Source organism: Heliangelus exortis, chromosome 19 (assembly GCF_036169615.1).
Source record: "Heliangelus exortis chromosome 19, bHelExo1.hap1, whole genome shotgun sequence".
NCBI lineage: Eukaryota > Metazoa > Chordata > Aves > Apodiformes > Trochilidae > Heliangelus > Heliangelus exortis.
In genome coordinates, this window is record NC_092440.1 from 13,585,069 (window position 1) to 13,608,614 (window position 23,546).

Sequence of the window (23,546 nt, forward strand, 5' to 3'; positions counted from 1 at the left end):
TTCCAAAGTGGAACTCTGGAACAGCAATTGCACTCACAGAAGTTTTGCTCTAGGGAAGGGCTGCCATGCCCCTTTGCTTTCTGCACAGCCCAAGATATACTTGAAATATTCTACAAGTATTGCCAGTATTTTTTTCTAAAAGGTCAGCTTCTGGAAATATTCAAATGCAATTACTTTATAAATCACAAGCCGTTTTTCCTTAATCTTGCCAATTTTAATGAAGAAAAAACCATTAGCAATTCAATGTACAAAAGTCCAATAAAACATGTTTGGGTTTTTTTCTCTTAAATCATTGAATGGGTATAAAGTTTGGGTCAAACATTTTCAACCATAAAAGTCTTCCAATTTCCAATAGTAGAAATTTTTTTCTGATTTGACTATAGGATAATGACAATCCAGAAATAAATAGCTATAAATACATTCATTGTTCCTATTCCAAAAATAACCACATAGGGGAAACACAAAACTGAAATTAACTTACTTGGATCCGTTTCTTTACAATGAGATATGGGCAAGTTATAGCAGGGTGACTCAAGACAGGAAAAAAACAAATAGGGAATGAATTGGTCCAGTATTGACATTCATGAAACATACCACTTAGCGTAATTTTGCAGTTAATTCATCCTTTAAATGACACTACTCAGTTGATTTTTATTTGCTTCAGGTATACATAATGAAAGCAGTTTCCTTTGAATCTTTGCTGAGGACAGGTATAGTACCCTGGAGACACTGTAGCAACCCCCTTCAGTATGCATGTGCGTATATATAATTATATACAAATAATCATGCATCCACACACACATTTGTATATCAACACTGCAAGTGACGGGTAAATCCATCATCATTCATCATTGGCAGCACTTGTTCCTCTGACTTGGCCTTGATTACGTAACTGTGGAGAGAGAAGATAGACAATTAAACGTTAATGTTCTCTTCAAACAGTAAATTCCAAACAGACAGTTCTAATTAACCTCCAACAAACACAGGGCAGGGCAGTCAAACCATCACCAGGACTGAGCAGATGACACCAAAGCAATGCAAGCCTTGTTTGGGATCCTGTTTGGGTGCTGCCCTTGCTGTTGGGCAGCAGCTCCCACCCCTGAGGGGCCTCAGGCTGGTCAGCAGGATAGCAAAGCTGCTTTGGCTGGGGTCCTCACCTGCAGAGTCACAGCAGCCACTGCAGGAGACTCCAGCAGGAAAGTCCTGGACACAAATACTCAAAAGCCTGCAGCTCTTGGTCAACCTGTTTCCCACAGTAACCCTTTTAACATGATTTAGTATTTACAAGTATCTGCATGGAACTGGACTTCAAGAAGGTAACGTTCTGAAGAGGACCCTCCACACTTTCACTAAATCTCGTGGGCCAAGTCCACCTGTCACTCTGCTGTGGAGTGTACAGCAAAAGGATGCTCACTGCCTTCTCTGGCTTCTGCTCGGTGCCAGCACTGACCAACCACCGGTGCTCACCCTGCACCACCCAGCACAAGGCATCAGCTGCCATGGCCAAGGCCATGGGCATTCTGCCACCGGGCCAAGCAGCTGCCCAGCAGGCTCTGTGCCTGACTCTGGGGAAGGTCTTTCACTTTCATCTGCCCTGGACAGGCAGGGGCATCTCCAGCTGTTGATCACCACAAGGTTATCAACCAGGAGGGAGGTAAGGCCCAGGAGTGCTATCTGGCTGTTCAGATGATTTCTGCCAGCAATTCCCATCCATCAGAACATTAATCACTCTTCTCCTTTTCCAACCAGCAGTTGACTTACACAGCTCGATTTGCCTCAGAACCTACAGAGAACTCCTCTAGACGTCAGCAGCCAAAGTGCCTCGAACGGAACCCTTCTTACGCATCTAAACGCAAAATAAAACTGTGAGCTCCCAGACACAGACCCCGTGGTGCTGTTGGTTAGTACGAGAGAGTAAGGACAACGTGACCAGCACTGCTCTCCCCTGGCCAGGACCAGAACCAGCCTCAGATACAGCTGAGGTTTTTTGGGGATGGGGTACGCAGTGTTTGTGTCGTGTGGCATTTCTGCCCCCCCAGTGGAGGAGGGACAGTGGTCACTGTGCCTCAGCAGGGCTGGATGCTTTCCTACTGTGCACTGATGAGCTGGTGTGTATTTAATGAAGCTCCTCACCTCCAGGAGTCAGAGAAAGAAACCACTGAGTGAGAAATAAGCAGTAAGAAAAGGATGGGCTGGGATAGAGAAACTCCGGAAAAACACTGATGAGGACTCAGAGAGTAACAAAAAAGTAGCAAATGCAGGGATTCTGACCATAAAAACAGATTTGAGATGAAGAACAGGGCCAACAAAAGAACCAAAATGTGCACAGAATCCAAAGATAAAGATTAGCTCAAGCCAGGAGAGAGTTAATGAGAAAGGGAATGGCAACAGAAAGAAATTTAAGAAAATGTAATGCTGCCAATATTATGAGGATTGCTTTCTGCTGTGGTTCCTTTGTAGGTGTCACAGAGCTGCGTACTGCAACGCTGTCAAAACAGCCAACTACTTCTCTGCAGGGGTGGAAACAAAGATTTTCTTGTCATACTAAACACCTCATCACTAAGTGCTCCCTTCCCAGTGGTCCTGGCCATAAACCAAATGTTTTGTGGTATACTTGGGTTTAACGAAAGGTACTGTTTATCACAATGGATGGAATAGTTTAATATGGAACAAACCCCAAATAATTTGAGATAAAACCAGTGTTTGTATTACATTGGGCTGTGATATTTATGCCTTTAGGTTATTCTCCAATAATACACTTAACCACAAAAACCTTGAAATCACACAATTTATAGCTGTAGGTAGATACCCCTATGATAACAGTTGAGAGAACCCAAAATATTTTAACAGTAGGTCCCCACTCCTCTCATTTCACAAAACACACAGAAAAGCTCTGTTAATACACTGAATCAATGTATTTCTCTTGTGAAAACTTTTTCAACAAGTAATACACTCAAGTTTCAACAAGTAATTACACTCAAGTACACAATAATGTATTAGAAATAAAGTATTTACACTGCTTTGCCAAACAAGAAAATAGAAAATAGTATGCTTTGATATTTCAGAGCAAGGATAAATGTTACATCCAAAAACATGTGAACCAGATTTTGCTTGCAGAAAGAACTAAAAAGCAGAAAATATTTTTGAAAAAAATATTTAAGTTACTTACCAATGAGAAATGTGAAACAAAACTTTCTCTAGAAGATGACAAACATCCACAGTCCACAGAGACACAAAGGGAAATTCTCTCATGCACAGAGATGTGTCAAGTGCTGCTTATTCTCCTCAGCACACTGTGTGCCACCAGCCTTTCTCAGAGAAACTGGATGGGCTGTTTCATTCCAAATAAAGAACCACGGATGTGCAAAAGAGAGCCCTTCCCCACAAAAATCAGTTAGAGAGTAACGTGGTTACTCTTCCTCCTTCACAGACACCTAGGAATAAGTGACTCTAGGAATAAGTTCTGGCATAAAAGAGAATTAAAGAAGAAATCCATATGGTGTGGGAGAACACCTGCCATAATCAAAAATATCCAAGTGCCAGTGGCAAGACATCATGTCTGCAAGAGTGAGAACATTGTTCTCTCCCAAAGAATACTCTGGGAACTGCCTAAGCAGGTAAGGCCTTCAGCTTATTTGAAAGTTTCAATTAACCAGTTCAAAACATCTACCATCTACATCTATTAACACATGGAGCAGAGAAGAAACTTCTTCCACATCCAGAAGCCATTGCTACACGATGCTAGAGGGCTCCATACAAGTTCATGAAGTCCAAAGATGGAGAGCATAACAAGGGGGGTGGAGGAGCTACAGTAGTTTTGATACTAAAAGAAAAGATGTGCCAGGCACAAAACACAAAATGCACTTCAGAACCACTGTCAACAGTAGGTCTGGAGCACCAGGCAATCTGTTTAAAGATGCCCAGAAGCTGAAATGAGTTAAACCATGCAAAAAAGCAAATTATAACTGAAGACACATCGTGTCTTAAAAGAATCAAGACAATGGAAGGAAAAAAAGGAGCTGAATGGGTTTGGGGCATAAAGCAAAATGGGAAAGAAATAAAACTGAAAATCCAAAGACCTCAAATAACTTAAAAAATAGAGCAGGATTTAAACTGAGAAAGTCTCATGCCAAAGGTCATGCTCTGGAAAGATGCTACAGAAGAAGGCTTCCTACCCAGCCTATGATGATCCTGTGCTTTAAAGGAAGGAGCACAGAAAGTGCCCTATGGATGAGTTTCCTTCTAGACATCAGTCCAAAGACAGATCAGACTATGGGCTGTATGTGGTCCTCACAACCACTAAAGCATGAAAACCGACTTGGTCTCAAGCCCAGTAATGTCACTGACTCTTCTTTTTTGCAAGTAAAATTCTCGGTTTTGGTGTGCTCATTGGGATGAGTGGAACAGCTGGTGTGATGTACTCAAGCTTGCTTGAAGAGAAAAAGTAATCAGATCTAATGAGGATTAGAAACAAAACAAAGCAAGACACATGATGGAGAAGCAAGATGATAGCTCTGATTTCTGACAGGTGGTACAAGGCACTGCCTGGGCCTACATGCAATGGGTCTGGTACTGCCAGCAGAGGTGTCAGGGCAGCTGTGGATTCAGTGACATCAGAAACACACCCCTGAGAGCCAGCACGAGCTGGACACAGCAGCATGCAGAAGCTTGGAGTGCACGGGTCTGCACAGAATGGCTGAAGGGGCTCTGCTGCTCAACTCCCCAAACACACACATGGGGATGGACATACAAACCAACCTGTGCCAGTCCCCACACAGAAAAGGCCACAGGCACAGAGCAAACAGACATCAACCTCACAACAGTGATCTTACCGCTTCCAACTCCTTTTGGGTTTCATCCTCCATTCTCCTAATGTCTTCCATGGTCAGATCAATCCACTTGTCAATCCAACAGAACAACTGGCGGTGGAAGTTGGTAAATATCCTTTTTTCTTGCTTTAAGAAGATAAACAAACCTTAGATTGACATGTTGCCAAAGGATGGTGAAGTGACTGCAGCTGTTCAGTCTGAATGAACAGAAATTGCTTGACTATAAGCAACAGAAAACTTCACCACTGTTTCTTCTTAAAATCCCCCAGGTCAACAGAAAACCACCCCACCTGCCCACCAACAGTCCCATCTCCCCAGCAAGGGACAAGCACTTACTTTTTGTATAAAGTTTTCAACTTTATTCTGCAGTCCCCACCATTTAAATTTGATAGTCACCAACTTGTAAGCACACATTTTAGGACACTCTTCATCAGTTGCTATCTCTTTCTGTTTATGGAAAATTGGAAGGAAATGGTAATATGTGAAAAATTTTCTTCAGTCAAATTAATTAAAGAACTAGTACAAATTATAATCCTAAGTATTATATTAGAACTATAAATTATATTATTAACCCCTAGTAAATGCATGAAATGAAATAATTTTCATATAATTATAAATTAGACTTCTAAGCATTATTAGAACTCTACATAATAATAATATAATAAATATAAAGGGTGATAGGGGTAAACTGCTGCTAAAAGACTTCTTAAGGTAATAAGTTCTTATTACCTTCCAATTTGGCCCCAAGGGTCCTCGCTTTGTCTTAACAGACTGGAATAATGCAGGATCTTCATCAGGCTTGTAGTCCTGTAATAGAAAAAACCCAACACTGAGAGTCAGAAAAAACTCAAATAGGTTCAGTATCCCACTGCATTCAGTTTCTGTTCAAGACCCAGTGCTCCTGCACTTGGACTCACATAAAAGCACTGCTGTAAACATTGGGAAAAATGTTATCTAAAGGCAAAATGTAAGAGTGAAAACAAAAACTTAAAGAAAACAGCTGAGTCATGGTGAAGTTCTCTATTTTATGTCTGTACATGTCTGACCATGTACAGAAGCTTTAAACTAAGACCTTTCAGGACTCACTTAACCCAAACTGTGTTAAGGACAGAAAAAATCCTGTCTAGAGTAAAGTCTAGATGGACAAGAAAGCATTGCAGGAGCTCTTCTCAATACACAAATCCTACCAGCACGCAAGGAAGACAACTGGACTAGAGCCAAAGCACAAATAAACATCAGTTCTTTGCAGAGTTTAAGGAAAATCTCTCTGCAGCAAGAGCTTGACTCCTGATAACAACAAGTCCTTCTTAGGAAGTATAGCAGGCAGCTGCTGGAACAAGTACTGCAGCTAAAAAACTATGAAGCCCTCTTGAAAGCTAGACAGGCAAAATATCATTATGCAGCAGCATAACAATACAGAACAGCTAAAAACCATTTTAAAAACACAAATACCATTTCACAGGCAGTTTCTGACCAAAACCTCCATACAATAATATGCATGAATGCAACAAACTATTATAAAGAGTTATTTAGAGACTGTGAACCACATACAATAAAACAACTGTAACAAGGCCAGAATCCATGTGCTTCTCTACAATTCTCATCCTCATTTACAAGGCCTGCTAAAAGCAGTAACTCCTGATAGCTCACAGCTCACTCTATCAAGCAGTATAGAACTTGGAAGCACACAAACAGGACAGGGTAATTTTAAGAAAACTTTTAGAACCTAACACAAAGATTACACAGCTCTGATACCCTACCTACAAATTCATGAAAAAAAGCTTCCTGAACTCAGAGTGGCTTAAGAGTAACCAGGCAGCTGGACACAACTTCTGGCTTTCCAATTCAACACTGCATTAGTCTTCTGAACAGAGAACATGCACACTCTCAGTGTTATTTAGGAGAAAATGTGCACAACACTGGCTGTGGAAGGAAATGCACACCAGCACCTTTCCCCAGCAGGACCCACAGCTCTGTGAGTTCACAGTAACAGATCAACATCAGGCTGATCAAAGCTGCCCCATTCCCAGCTAACTGCATGGTCCCCAGGTCTCCTCACTGCAGCACTCACCTGAGTCTGATCTGTACAAAATTGTATTTTTAGAGCTTTTTTTCAAGAAATGCAATGAAGATCCACCACAACCTAGAACAAGACTTTGTGTCTTGTGTACAAAATCAGATATAAACCTGACTTCAATGTCTTTGTACTACCCTCTACTGTATTCTTATATTTTTTGTCCAAAAACGTAGCCTCTTCTGATGTTAACTGAGCTTTCACTTCTGCTTACACTTTAAAAGTTTTACCCTCCCTGGAAGTGATTTTTTATATACAAATCATATAAAGCTACAGACTGTATGATGGAGATGATTAAGAGAGGGCAGGGTTAAATTTAGATATAAAGAAGGCTACAGATGTTGGCCAAGTTATTCCTACACATAAATAAATAAGCATAAGTTAGCATATGCATGCCATTAGGATCTTAAAGAAATTTGCTATTTTTGTATTTTTGATGACTGTAGTTTTGAAACTACAGCAACTGCCATGCTACAAAAAGAAAATGGGTTGGACAAGGTCCATTCACTGAACACAAGGATAAATCTTGAATATATGAAAACTTTTTCCAGATTTTCAGTCACACTGCTATCCAAGACAGTACATTTGGGTTGCTTTTCCAGGCAAAACTATGACTGAGAAAATAAAGATAGAAATAAATCTTTTCAGCAGCAGCACTGACTATTCCTTTTCCATAAGAAGCACATGGAAGACTCCACCCATCCCCTTGGAATGAAAATTCCCAAACAACAAGGATCACAACACAAGGAAAAAAACTACCATATAACACACATGATTTCAGAAACCACCTGACAGAGCAAAGTGGTGACCACTCTGGTATCTTTTAACAATGATGACAAAAACTGTAGAAAATGATGTCTGGATATCCTTCCCTAACCCTAACACCCCCCACCCCCAATTAATTAAATTATCAGGAAGCATTTTTTCCCTCATATCACCTGACACTTCACAGAATCCATGATGCCTTAAAGGTCAAAAGTACAAATGGGTTCACAAAGGGATGAGATGTGCTCCTAGGTATGTAAGTGGCTAACAAAGGCAACCAGATACAACCACTGGCTCTGGAAGTCCTTCAAAGACAGGCTGACCTCTCAAAGACAGATTCTTCCTTGTTTTCACACACCAAGATGATCACAGAAATGCCTGCTTGACCAAATAAATCACTTTATCTACAATTAAAAGTAAAAATCACACCTGTGCCAAAAGTCTGACAACTTTCATGTCTGAATTGTACAATTTTAACTCAAATTCAGCAGAGAGAAGCTGTGAATATATTTACTAATGATTGATTCTAATCAAAACCATTTTCATTTATCTGTTGGGTAAAATCCACACCATTTCAGTTTACTTGCAAACAAAACAAAGCACCAATGGAATTAGCTGCCTGATGCAGACATATCCCAGCAGCAGATCATTTACTTACTCCTGGTTCTACTTGAGTTCTATCTGCAATGTCAATATGGACAACTTCAACACTCTTCCATGTGTTTGGATCTAAGTTGTGCACCTGCAGAAAGAAAAAGGAATGATTTCCATGCCATCTTCTTACACAGTGATGCACCTCATGCTGTATGAATGCGTGCCATGGATTTTTTCTGGACTTCATAAAGGCAGAGATATCAAAACCTACCCTCTCTTCCTATGCTCATCTAAAAGGGAATAATATAAGTATTATAATAATAAATAATATAAATATGTTTGTCACTATAGATTAAAAAAAAAAAAAAAAAATCTCCTGAAAAGACCTGTGAACTGAATCAGCTGTCAAGGGAGAAAAACGAGGTATTCCCAGCCTGGAAAGTTTACATAAGCAGCTTCAATAACTCTACAAAAGTAGAGTACATCCATAAACCCTAATAGCATGTGAGACTTGCTTTCATCTACACTTGTCAACATAAAGCAGGCCTACCATGTCTAAGGTAAAAGAACATTAAAATAAAGTTAATGAAAACCTATTTCAATATTTGAGTGAGAACCAACACTCAATATTTGACCTCAACATAAAAAATAAAATATTTTCCTGTTCTTGAATCCTATTAGGTGAGACAGATTGACCACCTCAGAAGGATTTCAGTAACGCTTTCCTTCTTTTACATTAATCACTGGCAGGGTTTTGACTTTATGCAGTAATTATCCACCATTACCAGGTATAGAATACTTCATCCAGATGACTATGTGTTGAAAATATTGCTAATGTTTGGTATCCAAATCCCAACTCACGTTCTCTGCTGTCCCCAAATCTGGTTTATGCCAGGTCTCTATTTTTATGAAGAAGTCATCTTTCATGTATTCATTCTGTAAGAATTAAAATAAAAAAGCATGAGTCTTACTACACCACTGCTTAAATTTCAGATAAATGGTATTTGCATATTAAGTCACTCCTAAGCCTCGACCAGCAAGACGTTCTATTTAAATTATAAAGGAAAAAGTCTCCTTACCTACAGAGAAATAGGTACAATGAGATAACTAGTATCTAAATCTTAAATTTCTGCTGCAGCAGTAAGTACTAAATTAAAACCAGTCATGTTTGAGAAATCCAACTCTAGCTTTGTGCATACAAATAGAAATAATACTGTAATTATTCTTCAAACTCACCCCTGGTATTTGTCATATCTATGTTCAAGTAATTTTCAAATTATTAATACTGCAGTTAAGACAAAACAACTGAAATACATTTTCATTAAACTTTTAATTAATGAGACTGTTCTGAGAGGCAGGGTAGTAGCCAATAAACACCAGAAATTCCTGTATAGCACAACCATGGCCACACAGGTCCAGCTGCCACTGAGCTGTATGTCTGGAGATCACTTCCCAGTGAGCACAACTGCACCAGTGTGCACAACTATCACCACGAGCCCAGCTCAAGACTTCACAACCTCCTCATGTGGCATCCACCTGGTGACACTCTAATTAGGTTTGAAAGTGAGCAGACAGAGCAATTTAACATGAAGTTTATAACCTTCCTTAAAAAGGTCACCAAAAAAGTACACACAGGGAAGTAAAGTCTTTATGATCTCTTTCCCTGCATCTTGAATAAAATCCAAAACCCCCAGCTACAACGATCCATCCAGAGCCTCAATCAGCTCATCTGAACTGAGGCAGGATTTCCCCTTTAGAAACTGGATTTCACACAGTTAGGGACAGATTTTATTTCATGGCTCTTCCTGCATTCAAGAGTTTAGAAACCTCTGCTTTGCTTTGGTTTTTTTTTTCTTCTTTTAGCATTATGTCTTACCACAACAGACATGCAGCTGTAATGGTAAGAAAAGGCAGAAAAGATGGAAAAAATTAAAGCATTTATCTGAAAAAGTACAATTCTTCCTAATGATAGCCAAATGCAGACAAATAAAGTAACAAGGAGCCAGGAACTTTGGCAAGGCATATACTAAAGGTTGGAGCTAGCTTGCTTGAGTTAATTGTAGTAGTAAAAATAGATAAAATGTATTTTAAAGAAACCAACTGATAGCAATATTTAAATACTCACTGTCACAACTGGTCATTGGACACACAGGCAATGAAAAAGAAACAGAAAGTGTTATTAGATACCATTGTTTCAGAAAAGTCTCACTTACAATGATTGCTTTCCAGTAAAAGAAACATTCAAAATTAGACTAACAGCAGTTGTGTGCAACAAGTCAGCAGAGTGCAGCTGACTCTGACTTGCCAGCCTTGACCTTAAGAGTTTTGTTATAAGATACTTCAAACAGAAACATGAAAGAAATACAGTCTACCCTTAGAACTTATACAATTAGAATTACTAAAATAAAGCAGTCACCTTATTATAACAAAATATGAAGAATTAAATTCTTTTCACAAATGTCCTGTTCCAGACCTTTCAGTTTGACCCTGGGGACACTGGACACTGACCCTGCAGACTGGCCAGCCCAGGCTGCTCTTCAGGAGCAGTTCTCCTTTTCAGAGATCTCACAAATGCAACATGAAAATTTGAAATATTTTTTCTACTTGATGGCACTCTTTTTTGTCCTCAGCCACTTCAGACCATCCCTCAGCTGGACACTGGCATCAAAACACAGAAAGGAGACATACTTGTTCTACAGTAGGGATACGCGTTCCAAGCCTTCTCGTGGAACACCAGGGAGCCTTCTGGAGCAAACATCCTTACAAATCCAGGAACTTTACTGTGAAAAACAAGCACAAACAACATTTTTTTAAATTTTTGCCAACCACAATTCCTCATTGATTTCATCTATTCTAATAAGAAAGGCATTTTCATTTTATGACGTCCACCTAAGCACTTTTAAGGTCATGAGGCACAAGTTCAACGTGCAGGAACTCCAATAATGTCACTGGTCACAGAATAATTAAGAAAAAAACAGGGAATGAAATAAGATAACTGAGAGTGAGCTGCAATAATTTTGGAAGCAGTATGATCTTGATGAAAGCTGTACCTTCTCCTCAGGAAGAGCACAGACAGCTGTGGAGGGAGGGCTCTCACCTCCACCCTCCCCAGCAGAGCTGCAGTTCCTGCACCCCAGGTGAAGGATCTTCAGCTATTTCAGCCACAGCCAACTGCAAATGTATTCAGTTCTTCAACTTTAAGCAGCTTTTCTCCCCTATTATAAACATTTGGAATGCTAATCCTCACAGCCTGACAATGTGTGATAAGCTCTCACAACAGGACAGTCCTCTGCAGGGACAGTGACAGCAACAGCTCATCTGGGTCAGATGGGTCAGGGCCCATTTTTTCCATTTTTCCAAATAACCCAGTGTTTACCCACCCTGCACTGCATGTAGCTTCTGAAGTGTTCTTTACCTTGCTCTTATTCTCCCTCAGAAAAAAATTAGCCTGCCACATGACAAGGACTTGTGTGATGCCTTGTAGAGTATTTAAGAGCATTCAGGCAAGAATTCCTCGTTAAATGCCAGATCATGTGAAAGCTTTCTTCCTCTGTAAAGCAATAACCCTTCCCTTTTCTCTATCAACATCCCTGGCCTTTGGAATATCCTACAAAGCATCTGTGGTGCCAACCCATCACTGCAGCTACATACTAAGAATTCAAACTATCCCTGCTCAGAGATACATTTGCCTGTCCACAGCCCAGAGATTCTGCATGGCTCTCCACTGCTCCATGCCACATATTTGAGATACAGTGTATTTCATGTGTTTTTCCACTCACCAGAGCATTCATGCACAATTCAGCAACACAAGAGAGGCAGAAAAACACAACTACCCCAGAAGAGTGAACAGTGGAAGGCTGCCCTCCCACTGAACATCTCACACAACACCAAGTAACCACAAAACGTATCAATGCTTTTCTAACCTCTTTAAATGATAGATTTTGTGAGTGTATTGTCCCTTCTCACCATCCTTCTCATAGGGCTCATTTTTTAACACTTGAATTCCTTCACCGCCTCCTGTTTCATTTTTGCTAGCTTCTGCCACAGAATAAAGTTGCCCAACTTGATACTGAAAAGAGAAATAAAATTTCAATATTAAAGTCAGCTAAAACTTTTAATGCATAAAAAAATGTAGCTGTTTCCAGTGAAAATTTGGTAGTATAACATAATCAGGGAAAAAAAAAGCAGTAAAATATGACAATTTGCTGGCAAAATGTATCTGTAGTTCACAGGCTCCAGGTCTGCCCTCAGCTTGCTTCACATACACATCACTTCAGTGCAGTGTGCCAAATATCTTCTTTTTCATCTTTCTCATTTTGAAATGAGTGATTTTGAGCCCTGACCCTCCCAAATTGGTACCAATGAGATACCACCCTCACAGGACCCATACAATGCCATCTGCAGAACACAGTGTAATGCTTTCCCTCAGTGCTTTGTTTACACACCCCCTGCTGTGGTTGGGTTTGAATGTGTCTCAGTGCCACCTCAGATCCTGGAAGACAATTCCCAGCTCTGCCTGCAGGAAAAGGCTTGGACTGACTCAGTGCCTTGATAGCAGGAAAATTCTGCTGCCAGAAAATTCTGCAGAACTGCACAACTTTCTTTTCTTCCTTGTAAGCTGTGGAGTGGCTCAGAAATAGCTAAGGGTACTCTGCCTGCTGGTGTTTGCCTCCCTTAAATTTCCCTGATCTGTGAGAGATTAACTCTGTCTGACTTGTCTGTGGTACCTGAGTGCAGCAGAGGGGAGGGCAAACAGCTGGGGAAACATCTGGATCCAGGCTAACTCAGACTTGGGCAGACACTGACACCTTCCCACCCACTGCCCCAAACCCCAAGCAGGCAGGATGAGGACATACCTCTTGCACTGAGCAAGGCAAAACCACTCGGCTGAAAGAGGAAAAAGAACAAGTTCAGCAAAAGGAATACTTAGGCTGCATGTGACAGAAATTCAGGAAGGAAGCATCAAAATGAGTTACTTCTTTTGCTGTGACAGTAAAGCCTGCAAGGAATGAATGCAGCAAACCTGAGGAATTAAACGTCAGGCTACAGGAGGCAAAAAAGACTCAGGAGGTGCAGAGGAGCTGGGAAACCCAGGAGCTGCTCCCAGCTCTGCCATAACCATGAACTGTGCCCCATCTGTTCAGACTCTGAGGTGTGAGCTTTCCTCACCTGCTACACAATGGTCACTCCTGCCTGCACAGTTTAAAAAGAGGACAAATGCAGAGGTCCCAGAGGCCCCCGTGATGTGGCAGTCACAGCTCTCATGATCCTCAGAACAGGGGCAGAGCTGAGCATGTCCTGAGCACAGCTCAGTCCCCACAGTGCAGGGAGCAGCAGCCCCAGGGCTGCAGGAGAGGGTTCTGCTCTGCCACAGAGCACTGCTCAGCCTGCTCCAGCTTCACCTTACACACTACAATAGACAAATCTGATGCAAATCATTATTGTTCCAAAACATCACAAAACAACTGCATTGTTCACAAGGACTTTCCAGTGATGTCACCCCCACAGCCACCAGGAACCCCTGCAGCACACACCTCCTGGAAACAGGAACAGGAATCAAGCCTGCCCAGTGTTCTAGGGCAGCTACAGTCAGCTGACTGAACCCCTGCTACTCCCTGCTGCTTGGTGAACAGTGAGTATCACATATAAAAACAAAGTTTCAGGCACTGCTATGACAATGATGTCAGCATTAGTGACACTGCCCTGAACCCCCCTGCACACCAGAAAATGCAGCAGCCTGAAGAAGCCCAAAATGATCACCCCTGTGCATCCAATTCAGTCTTGCAACTTCCAGGCAACTCCTTCTTTATTCCTTACTCGATAAAGATTTTTCTAGTTTTAGTCTACTATGAGCCTCACTGAAACAGTTTAAATAAAACTGCAAAAACTTTAGAAACTCAGAAAAACATAATCAGCCTCAAATGTGGCATCAGACTGAGAGCAGAGCTTGCATCCAAACACAGAGCAGCCAAGTGGCACTCAACGTGGAACTCCCACAACAAGCCCCATGATAGTTCACTTTACCAGACTAAAAATCCCTCAGATTGTTTTTAAAGGTGGCCAGAGAGGCCAACAGACAGAGCAGACACTGACTCAGTACTGAGAGGAGGTGCTGGTGGCTTGCAGGGCACTAAGGGAGATGTTTAACCAGCTTCAGCTTTAGTCTTTAAGAGGACAACATGTAAAACTTGAGTATAACCAGACGGGGCAGCAGCAGAGCTGGTGACAGCGGAGCCGCGAGGGGCTCTGACACCACTCCGGGACGGCCCCCGCCGCCGGGCTCCCCGTTGAGCGGAGAGGGATCCCGGTTCTAGAGCACCGAGACACAGCCCGGGCTGCCGGGCAGGCCGGGACACATCGGCACCGCCGCCGGGAGGGAACACCCGAGGGAGCGGCGCTGAGCCCCCCTGAGCGGCCTCGGGCAGCAGCAGCAGCAGCCGGGACCGCCCCGCCGGAGCACAGCGCGGTGCGAGCAGCCGGCGCTGCCTTCACCCGGCGCCGCTTCAGGCCGAGACCCGGGGCGGGGCAGGGGGCACCCCAGAACCACCCAGCAGCCCCGGCCCGGCCGCGCTCCCGCACCCCGAGCCCCGCGGATGGGGGCGGCGACACCGGGGCGCGCAGAGCCCCGCCCGCAGGAAGGGAGCGGCGGGAGCTGCCCCGCGCAGCGGAGCCGGGGGAGACCGAGCCGGGCCGAACCGAGCCGGTCGGTCGGGTTGGGGTTGGGGGTTCGGGGTTGGGGGTTCGGGGTTGGGGTTGGGTTCGGGGTTGGGGTTGGGTTCGGGGTTGGGGTTGGGGTTGGGTTCGGGGTTGGGGTTGGGTTCGGGGCTGGGGTTGGGTTCGGGGCTGGGGTTGGGTTCGGGGCTGGGGTTGGGGTTGGGTTCGGGGTTGGGTTCGGGGCTGGGTTCGGGGCTGGGTTCGGGGCTGGGTTCGGGGCTGGGTTCGGGGCTGGGTTCGGGGCTGGGTTCGGGGCTGGGTTCGGGGCTGGGGTCCGCGCCCCGCACTCACAACTCCTTGATCAGCACCATCTTCCCCGCAGGCCGCTCCGCGCATGCGCCCCGCCCCGCGCTCCCATCCTGCCCCGCGCGCTTCCGGCCCCGCCCGGCCCGGCCAATCCCGTCGCGCTCCGCGGTCACGCGACCGCCCCTGACCCCGGCGCACCCGGGCACGCGACTGCGCCGCCACCAATCCGAGGGCGCGCGGCTCCCGCGAGCGGCCAATCAGGGCGCGTCCCCTGCACGGCGTCGTCCCCTCGCTGTGACGTCTTCACCGTCCGCCGGGCGCGGCCCTTGGCGGCGCAGAGCCGACAGCGCCCCCGTGCGGGCGGGCGGTGCGCCGGTGTCCGCTGCGCTGCGGGAGCCCCGGGGATGCGGAGCGGAGCGGAACCGAACCGAGCGCCGGGAACAGAGGCAGCACCGCCCCGGCCCGGCCCGGAAACCCGCTCCACATCCCTGTTCCTTGCACTGAAGCGTGACCGCCGTCGTTCTGTCGGGGCGGGCGCGGGGCAGCTCCCCCATCCCGGGGCGCCCGGCCCCTCCCCGGCCGCTGTCTCCTCCGCAGCGGGGCCTGGGGGCGCCGGGATCCCCCAGCGCGGTTCGTGCCCTTCGGGCTGTCCCCTTCCCACGCCATGAACCCACGAACCGCCCCGGGACGGGCACGGGCACCGCGGGTGGCGGGAGGAGCCAATGTCGCCCCCTCGGGAGGGGATCCCGGTACCGAACCCACCGGCAGCCCGGACACCGGGAATGGACCCGGGACTGGGGCCACTGCCAAGTTGCCCCTGCCAGTAATTAGAACTGATGAGAGTTTACTCCTCGGCTTCACCGGAGGGAGCAGAAACGCACAGAAAGGAAAACCAAATGTTGCCTTCAGGCCCTCCCGCAGATAAAGGGCTTTGAGGAAAATCTTCATAGACTGTGCCTATGAAAACAAATTTTCGTTCAGATCTCTGGCGCTGTGAGAGATGGGAGCTATGGACACTGTCACACAGACTTTTTATTGCACTGGCTTAGTCTACAAGCCAAAGAAAGGGCTGTGCCAGGGTTCGGTGGCAGGGTTTAAGTGTCTGCCTCCCCAAGTTCTCCAGCATTAGGATTTTTCTTTATTTGGTTTCTCGGAATCCTGGCTGAGTGCAGTCCCTTGCTGCTGCTCTTTCCCCATATGGCCAACGTTTGTCTTCTGTTTACAGCTGCAGTCTGTGTCCCCCAAGCCCCTTGCTCTGTTTACATCTCAACAGTACCACACACGACAGGGTCAGTAGCTGCATCCTGATGGTCCCAGACCCTGCGTGCAGACAAAACACTTCAGACCATCCCATGCAGTCTGACCACAGCCTCTGCTCCTGAGGAGATGATCTTCACGGGAGCCCTCCAGTCACACAGGTTCTGAACAGAACTGCTCCCTTCCCTCAAGCCCCTATTCCTCCTCATGTGACAGAAAAGGAATTTTTAACTCCAGCACCCCCCTTACACCTTGGAGTATCTCTTAGTGGTATCTGCGTGTCCTGGCCACATGCAGGAGCAGCAATGTGTGTGCTCTGCCACCAGCTCACCCTCAGACATGAAGCACTGCAAGCCTGAGGACTACTCAAGAGAAGAAAAGATGTTTGTGATGGATCCTTCTCAAAAATTGCTGCCAGAGGAGGACGTGGGAGGGGCTTGCTAAGGAGAATGCAATCCTCTGTATGCTTCTGGTTTGTGCAAGTGGCAATTGGTGCAGTTCCTTGGGGAAAAGCTTCCTTGGAGTCCACTGAAATACCAGCCAGAGTCATTTACCAAGAAACCCACATGCAAATGATGTCATCATGTGATGGAAGGCTGGCATTCTTTTGGACAAGGATAAAAAAGTAAATTCTTCTCTTTGGAGAGGACGTTGAAAAAAATAATGAGAAAGCAGAGCCATGTGGAGAAAGTAATACAGCAGAACCTGATCTGGAGTGTTTGCAATGAAGTCCTGGACCATGCTCAGTGAGGAGCAAAGGCTGCCCAGGCCCAGCAGAGCTGCAGGGAGAGCTCTGTGCATCTGGCACAGGGATGAGGAAAGGGCACAGGATGCGGGTGGTGCAGGTCAGTCCTCAGCACTCACAAATGCCCCAGGCTGTGCCTGATAATATTTGCATATTAAATACTCAATACAAAGGTGTTCAAGGTCAGGCTTTAAGACAACGCTCCTGTTTTTGCAGTGAACTGACTTCTGCCCACACCTGCTGCTCTGGAACTGTGTCTGAAGGGAACAAGACCTTCCTGCATTGTTGGGACAGGGTGGCAGTGCCTCAGTGACAGGACAAGGCATCAACAGCTGCCAATGGAGTGACACTGGAGGTGTCACCAGGTTGTGGGGACTGGTTGCAGCTGGGTGTCAGGACAGAGTGCAAGCAAATTCTTTCCCAACATCATCCTAGACCAAGAGACCGAACTACTGAGAGAACTCATGCTTTAATAGACACTGAAATCACAAAGAAAGAAGGCCAAATGCCTTAGCAATTTCAATAAAAATATGAAAATCTTTTTACATGGTAAATTTCATAATATAAAAAGTTTAATGCTGTCTGGAAACAGAGTTTTAATTTACAAAGTAAGTCCATATAGGCCAAACATGGCTAACACTGCATACAAGGAGAGCAAGTGCTAAAGGGCTGCTGCTTGGAAGAGTCTTTGTGGTTAATCCTCTCTGAGTTACCATCTCCAACACTCTTTTGAAAGAGTTCTGCCACCGAGGGGCCAAGTTTTCCACACACTTTTGCAACCTTTCTGGACAGCATGGCAATGCAGTGAACCCAAAACTCCTCAAACCCATTATAACCATCTAGCCTGAAACTGAAACAACCAGTGCTTCTTAACAGATTCACAGATACTTCTTGTGCACCTGGATCTACTGTGCAACTTGAAAGAGATGTTCACAGAATGAGTCTGATCTAATGAAAGGAAATATGGTCGAGAGTAGTATTTGTGGGTGTAGCATCCCTTTAATGCTTTTTCCTTGTTTACGTAAGGTATGACTGAAAAGAAGGAAAATCAGTACCAGGTCAGAGTACAGGCTAACCAACAAAATCAAATTAAACTGGATTTTGGTCAGAGAGATTGTTCACTGTTCCCATTTAGTTGGAGCTAAAGACAGTCAATAAAAAAATCTGTAATCTCACACAATAAAATGTACTGGGCAAAACCAAACTAAAATACATTCTGTGGCCTTGGGGAATGGTTGCATGTGGGAGGTTTAATGTGAAAGTGGATAATACCTAATTCTTGTTGCTCACTGTATTTAAGCAGTGTTGTCACTTGTACCATGCACAAATACATCAACAACAAATGCATTTAAACTCCACAGACGGAATTCTAATATCAAACGGAGAACATGTTATTTTAATTTCCTGAATTTCTCCACATTATTGGGCAAACCTGGTAAAACTTGTTTCCTCACAAAGGGGTTATTTCTCATTCAGGGGGTGGAGGAGTGAGGCACAAGGTGTGTGAAATGTCTCCCAGCCATGAGCAAGCATGCATCTTCATGGCACTCATTAAGCCAATGGAAGTGCCCTGTGTCAAGTCAGTGGAAACACACTTCCCAAAGGACTTGTTCTACTGACACTCACCTTCCATATTTATACAACACTAATTTCCCAAATACAGAACTTTCTCTACATCTGAACCCTTCCCCGTTTCTAATGCTCCCCCCGCCCCCCTTAAAAAAACAACAGAAGAACCACACACCCCCCCCGCCCCAATTTAGCTCTTTCTGAAAACTTCAAGCCAGTATGAAACCTACTGGCAGCATGAAAATGGGTTGTACCAAAATGGCAATATATAATTTCTACAGATTAAAAGATCCTTTATTTATGGAAGTAAACTACAAGAGGCTTATTTGTGGCGTGTTATGCAGCACTACAGGGAGTATTTGCTGTTGCTATAAACAAAAAGCTGCCCACTTCCATCCTGGGTGTTCCTGGGATGTCGTTTTAGAACAGTTATGCTGGTTAGAAACAGATTAGGTCACAGGAAGTCTCTCAGCAGTCTTGTGACCACAGCAAGCTGCATGATCAGCAGTACCACTGTCTACACGATGGGCAGATGCTGGACTGACTCATTTTGGCCCACTATTCTTATTTTTCCTGCCAAATGAGGAGAAGATGATATCTAGCACCAAACCATCACAGAAAGATGTAATGTACAGACAAATAACTTGCATTATATGAGTTAAACAGATTTACTCAACTGTTTAGCTACATTGCATAATGTGAGTAGATTAATAACTACTCCTTTTGTCTTTCTACACTGAAACTTTTGTGATCGTCTGTCCCTGGTCAGCAGGCTGTACCAACACAGCCCTGTGTTCTTTGCCTTTACTGCTTGTGTTGAATTTCTTGCAATGGCAAAAAGGAAAACATCTCTCAAAACCAGTGGAATCCAGAATATACTCAGAGCAAGCATTTGATATCTGCACTATGAGTAAGCTGAGCTTAAGTAATTTTATATTCTGGTATCAGAATTGAAACACTCTGTCCTATCATGCTTTTCCTCCAAGATCCCTAAGAAAAATCAAAAAATATCAGATCCATATTTTCAAGAGGAGTATCCAGACATGATAAGTGCAACAATTATCTGCATCAGCAGTGTGCCCCTAGCCCATTTACAGAGCTGACTGCACTCACCATTCAGGTAGTCAGTTGCAGGGAGTTGACTTCAGATCCAGCTAAAACTTGGGGCCTAATTAATTAAGCCTCACAACACCTCTGTGAGGTAGGTAAGTATCACTATCCCCATTTAGATAGAAAGGGAAGACGAGGCACAGAGAGGTGTAGTGCTTAGCCTCTTCAGTCACTCAGCGAATTTTGGGAGTGCAGAATAGAACCCAGACTCCTGGGTGATCCAGTGCTCCGACCCCAGCACTCAGCCCGTGAGAGGCTCTGCCTGCACCCCAGTGCACAGCATGGCACATACCCACAGTTTTCAGTGCATGCAAATTATCTTGTTTGATCCTGATTACATCACTGCATTCAATAGCCCCTTAAAACAAAGAATCTCCCAGTTGATCCAACTAAACACCACCCAGACTAGGAACGCTGACTTTACACATCACCCCGGGGTGCTCGTGGCTCTCCCCTCCACAGAGCAGAGCATGCACAGGTTCTGCATGCAGCCACACTGCTTGCTGCCTCACCTACGTGCTCTGACATCTGCTCAGACTGGTACATTTGATCCAAAAGAAATTTTCTTCCACAGGAGGGGAAAGGTTTGCAGATCTGCCCATGCTGAGCTATGTGGAATGATTTTCCAGGATCAGTGAAGGATTTATTTGGTCAGGTGATTTCTAAATCACATACACTGATGTCACATTCCTGTCTACTGTGGAACTGTAAATAATGTTTGACCTTCAGTGTCTGTGACCCTTTTCTGTGCACTTAGCAGATGATGAAAATTTAACCATCATAACACTGTGTGCCAGAGAGATCAGAGCACTCAATAAAACCAGAACTTGTCTTTCTGACACACCTCACGCTGAGGCTCACCTTGCTCATTATGGCCCAAACGTTCTTTTTGAGCAGACCAATCAGTATCACCTGAAAGGTTTCCCTCCAGAAGAGAGTTACTGGAGACACAGGCTTCAGAATGGGGCACCTCTGTTTTCTTGTCTTTGCTTCACCAGCCTCTAAATGATGCAAGAGAACTGCCAGTATCATGCTGCTGTGGAGTTTTATTGCCAGCAATTTCTTGTGTGTGGCTAACTTGGTAGGGATATCTAGAGGTCTGTTACCTTGTCCTCTCTGTCAGCTTTTAAAAACAACCAAATAAATGGCTTGTACTTCTCCAGGCAGGAACTTTTGCATGCATACCCTGGGGGTACACATGAAAGTTCTGCCTCCTCTGACTTCCCTCTCCAATCCCTGATATGTATAATTTCTGTATAAATATCCATCTGTAAAACCTCCTGCTAGGTTAAGATACACAAGTGGCTTAAAAAATAGTATTGTATGAACAGACAACTGGATTCATTGGACCTGTTGCTGCAAACACTGAGCACTATGTAGAACCTGTTATCAAGTGAGTCTGGCCCTTCTGATAAGGGAAACTAAAACCCATCTGTATATGGCCTGTGCTCCTACACAGTAACAGACAGGGCCAGTCTGTCACTCCTGTGCATTGCCAGCTGTGGTCATGACCACAGCTTTTCAGATAATGGTTCTGAATCGATAAAGGCAAGTGGGCAGAAGCAAATACTTTTAAAAGACTAAGTCATCAGCTGGTACTCAAGACATTTCAACATTTGGAGGAAGGAAAAAATCTTCCAGGTGACAAAAATTTATAACCGTTCCCAGATGGCAGCCTCAAGGGGCGTGCGGTTCCTGGAGTGCTACTGCAAGGTGGAGAATGAGTTGGTGTCACTGCATTTGTAGTTTCAGGGTGCCTGTGTCCGTTTGGAGGGTTCTTTTGTGGAGAAGCAAGGTGTTGCTCTATAGACAGGTCCTTTAGTTCCAGCTTATCTGCACTGTCTTCTTTGCTGTGCCGTGGAGATAAATTGAGCAAGCTGAGCACATCTTTTTTAGAAGTCATTGTTCCAGGAGCTCCTCGGAGAATCTTTATTGGGCCAGTGGAGTGATGGGGAGTGCTTTGCCAGAACATCTTTAAGTTGTGAATTGCTTGCACTTTCTCATCAATGGCAGCCATTTTTAATTTGTCTATATCTGGAGCATCAGCTGGACTTGAGCGAGCAGATCCAGCTGAGGAATAAGAAAGAGCTGGAGATGGAGTGCTGCCACCAGGAGACTGATGCCCTGAGCTTGGAGAGATATTTCTGGGTGATTTAGAAATATGAGCACTGTAGGGAGAGCTGGGGTACTTCAGTTTAAAGTGAGGCTGCTCAGTTAAGGACCCATGTGAATCACAACTTGGAGATGGCTGCCCACTGTATTGCCCTGTGCCTTCTTTGTTTGACATCTCTGATGTTGTGGGGCTGTTATAGCCAGAACTCACTTTCTGAAGGGATGAACTCCTTGTTGGAGGCTTTGGTTTAATTGTGAGAGGTGAGGACTGGTTCTTCTGACTAGAGCTGATTGGCCGACTGAATGCACTGGTCTCTGAAGATCTGAATGCAGACACACCTGCTGGGGTGGAAGCCCCATCATCTGAATTGTTGCTTTTGCTTATTTGGCTGCTGCTTCTCTGGAGACGTTCAACAGCAATGAGGTGACTCTGAGTTTCCTCCAGAATTTTTTGGGCCAACTCTTGTGGATCAAGCTTTGGATTACTGTCCTCCTGGGATTTGACAGTGCTGTCAGTCTCAGTGCTAGATTGATCAGATTCCCCAGTATCAGAACTTGCAAGTTTCCCAACTTTTTGGAAAGGTGAATTAGGACTGGGAATAAGTGTCATTTTAACAGGAGAATTTGGGGTACTTAAACTCCCTCTGGAGTTGTTAGACTCTTTAATGCTTCCAGTCTGACCACCTTTGGGCTGTTTGTGATCAGGGGAAAATCTTGGCTTTATGTTTTCTTGGTAACTGGCCAAAGGCTCATTGCTGATTATAGAAAAACCTTCATACTCCTCCTCATCTTTGCTGACTACCATGCTGGCTTGTGGTGACAACTGGCTCTGTACTGCAGACCTATGAGGACAGACATTCTTAGGCCTCTCGTAGTCCTGGCGTCCTCTGTGTCCTACTCCATCTGGCATGCTCTCTGGCTTGGAAACAAAACTCATGGAAGAAGCAATGGAGCTCAAGCTATACACAGAAATGGCATCTGATGCAATGCTGTCTGGACAAGTAGGAGAGAAGGGAGGGTTTTGGTACTGGGGTACAGGGTTGGAAATGGACTGTGCAGAAGCCAGTGACTCTAGTGATGAGGAGCTGTCCAGACTGAGGCGCTTCGGCAGCTCTGTAGAATCTAAAAAAGAGGAAAAAAAAAAGTACAAGGATGCCCTTAGATCCACAGAAAAATCAAACAAGCACAGGTAGGGTTCTTATCAGAGTTAAGAGGAAAAGCTACAAAACATGCACTCAGACTCTATGCTGCTTCAAAAAACCCAACAAATACTATTTTAGTGAGAAAAAAAAGTGCACAGGCAGGAACCTCAGTACAGTTATTCTAGATAAAACTTGTCATTTTATATACTAAAACCAATGGTGTGTTACAAATTTTCCAGTTGCTGGACCAGCATCAGCAAAATGGTGCTTATTTCCTGTATAAAAATAACATTTGCTGCACCTGTTGTATGATGTATGGTTTTATGACACATGTCTGATGATATACGTTTGATTTCTGCAAAAGGCTGAGTCTGAAATTTCAACAGAAG

General features: G+C 44.5%; 2 protein-coding genes across 9 annotated transcripts in view; both read right to left on the reverse strand.

Moving 5' to 3' along the window:
• Nucleotides 1-192: 192 nt before the first annotated feature.
• On the reverse strand, nucleotides 193-15,381 carry PITPNB (phosphatidylinositol transfer protein beta). The gene is made up of 11 exons (XM_071763748.1): nucleotides 15,268-15,381; nucleotides 13,119-13,149; nucleotides 12,186-12,331; nucleotides 10,951-11,042; nucleotides 10,388-10,395; nucleotides 9,124-9,198; nucleotides 8,327-8,410; nucleotides 5,559-5,636; nucleotides 5,166-5,276; nucleotides 4,833-4,955; nucleotides 193-892 (listed from the first exon to the last, which is right to left on the reverse strand). The coding sequence occupies exons 1-11, from the start codon at nucleotides 15,285-15,287 to the stop codon at nucleotides 842-844; spliced, it is 819 nt and encodes a 272-aa protein (XP_071619849.1). The 5' UTR covers nucleotides 15,288-15,381; the 3' UTR covers nucleotides 193-841.
• A 2,293-nt stretch (nucleotides 15,382-17,674) lies between these two features.
• Nucleotides 17,675-23,546, reverse strand: part of TTC28 (tetratricopeptide repeat domain 28) — a 101,318-nt gene continuing 95,446 nt past the window's right edge. For all 8 annotated transcript variants that reach the window (XM_071762719.1, XM_071762718.1, XM_071762720.1 and 5 more), the window contains one exon: nucleotides 17,675-23,137. In XM_071762719.1, the coding sequence (XP_071618820.1) occupies nucleotides 21,513-23,137 (1,625 nt within the window). In that variant the 3' untranslated portion in view covers nucleotides 17,675-21,512. The remainder of the gene's footprint in view (nucleotides 23,138-23,546) is intronic.

Coding starts and splice junctions, on each gene's coding strand:
- PITPNB (XM_071763748.1), bottom strand. CDS start 15,287: ATGGTGCTGATCAAGGAGTT. Junction 8,411..9,123: donor ATTTGGGGACAGCAGAGAAC/GTGAGTTGGGAT, acceptor TTCTTTCTGCAG/GTGCACAACTTAGATCCAAA. Junction 4,956..5,165: donor TTGAAAACTTTATACAAAAA/GTAAGTGCTTGT, acceptor ATCTTCTTAAAG/CAAGAAAAAAGGATATTTAC.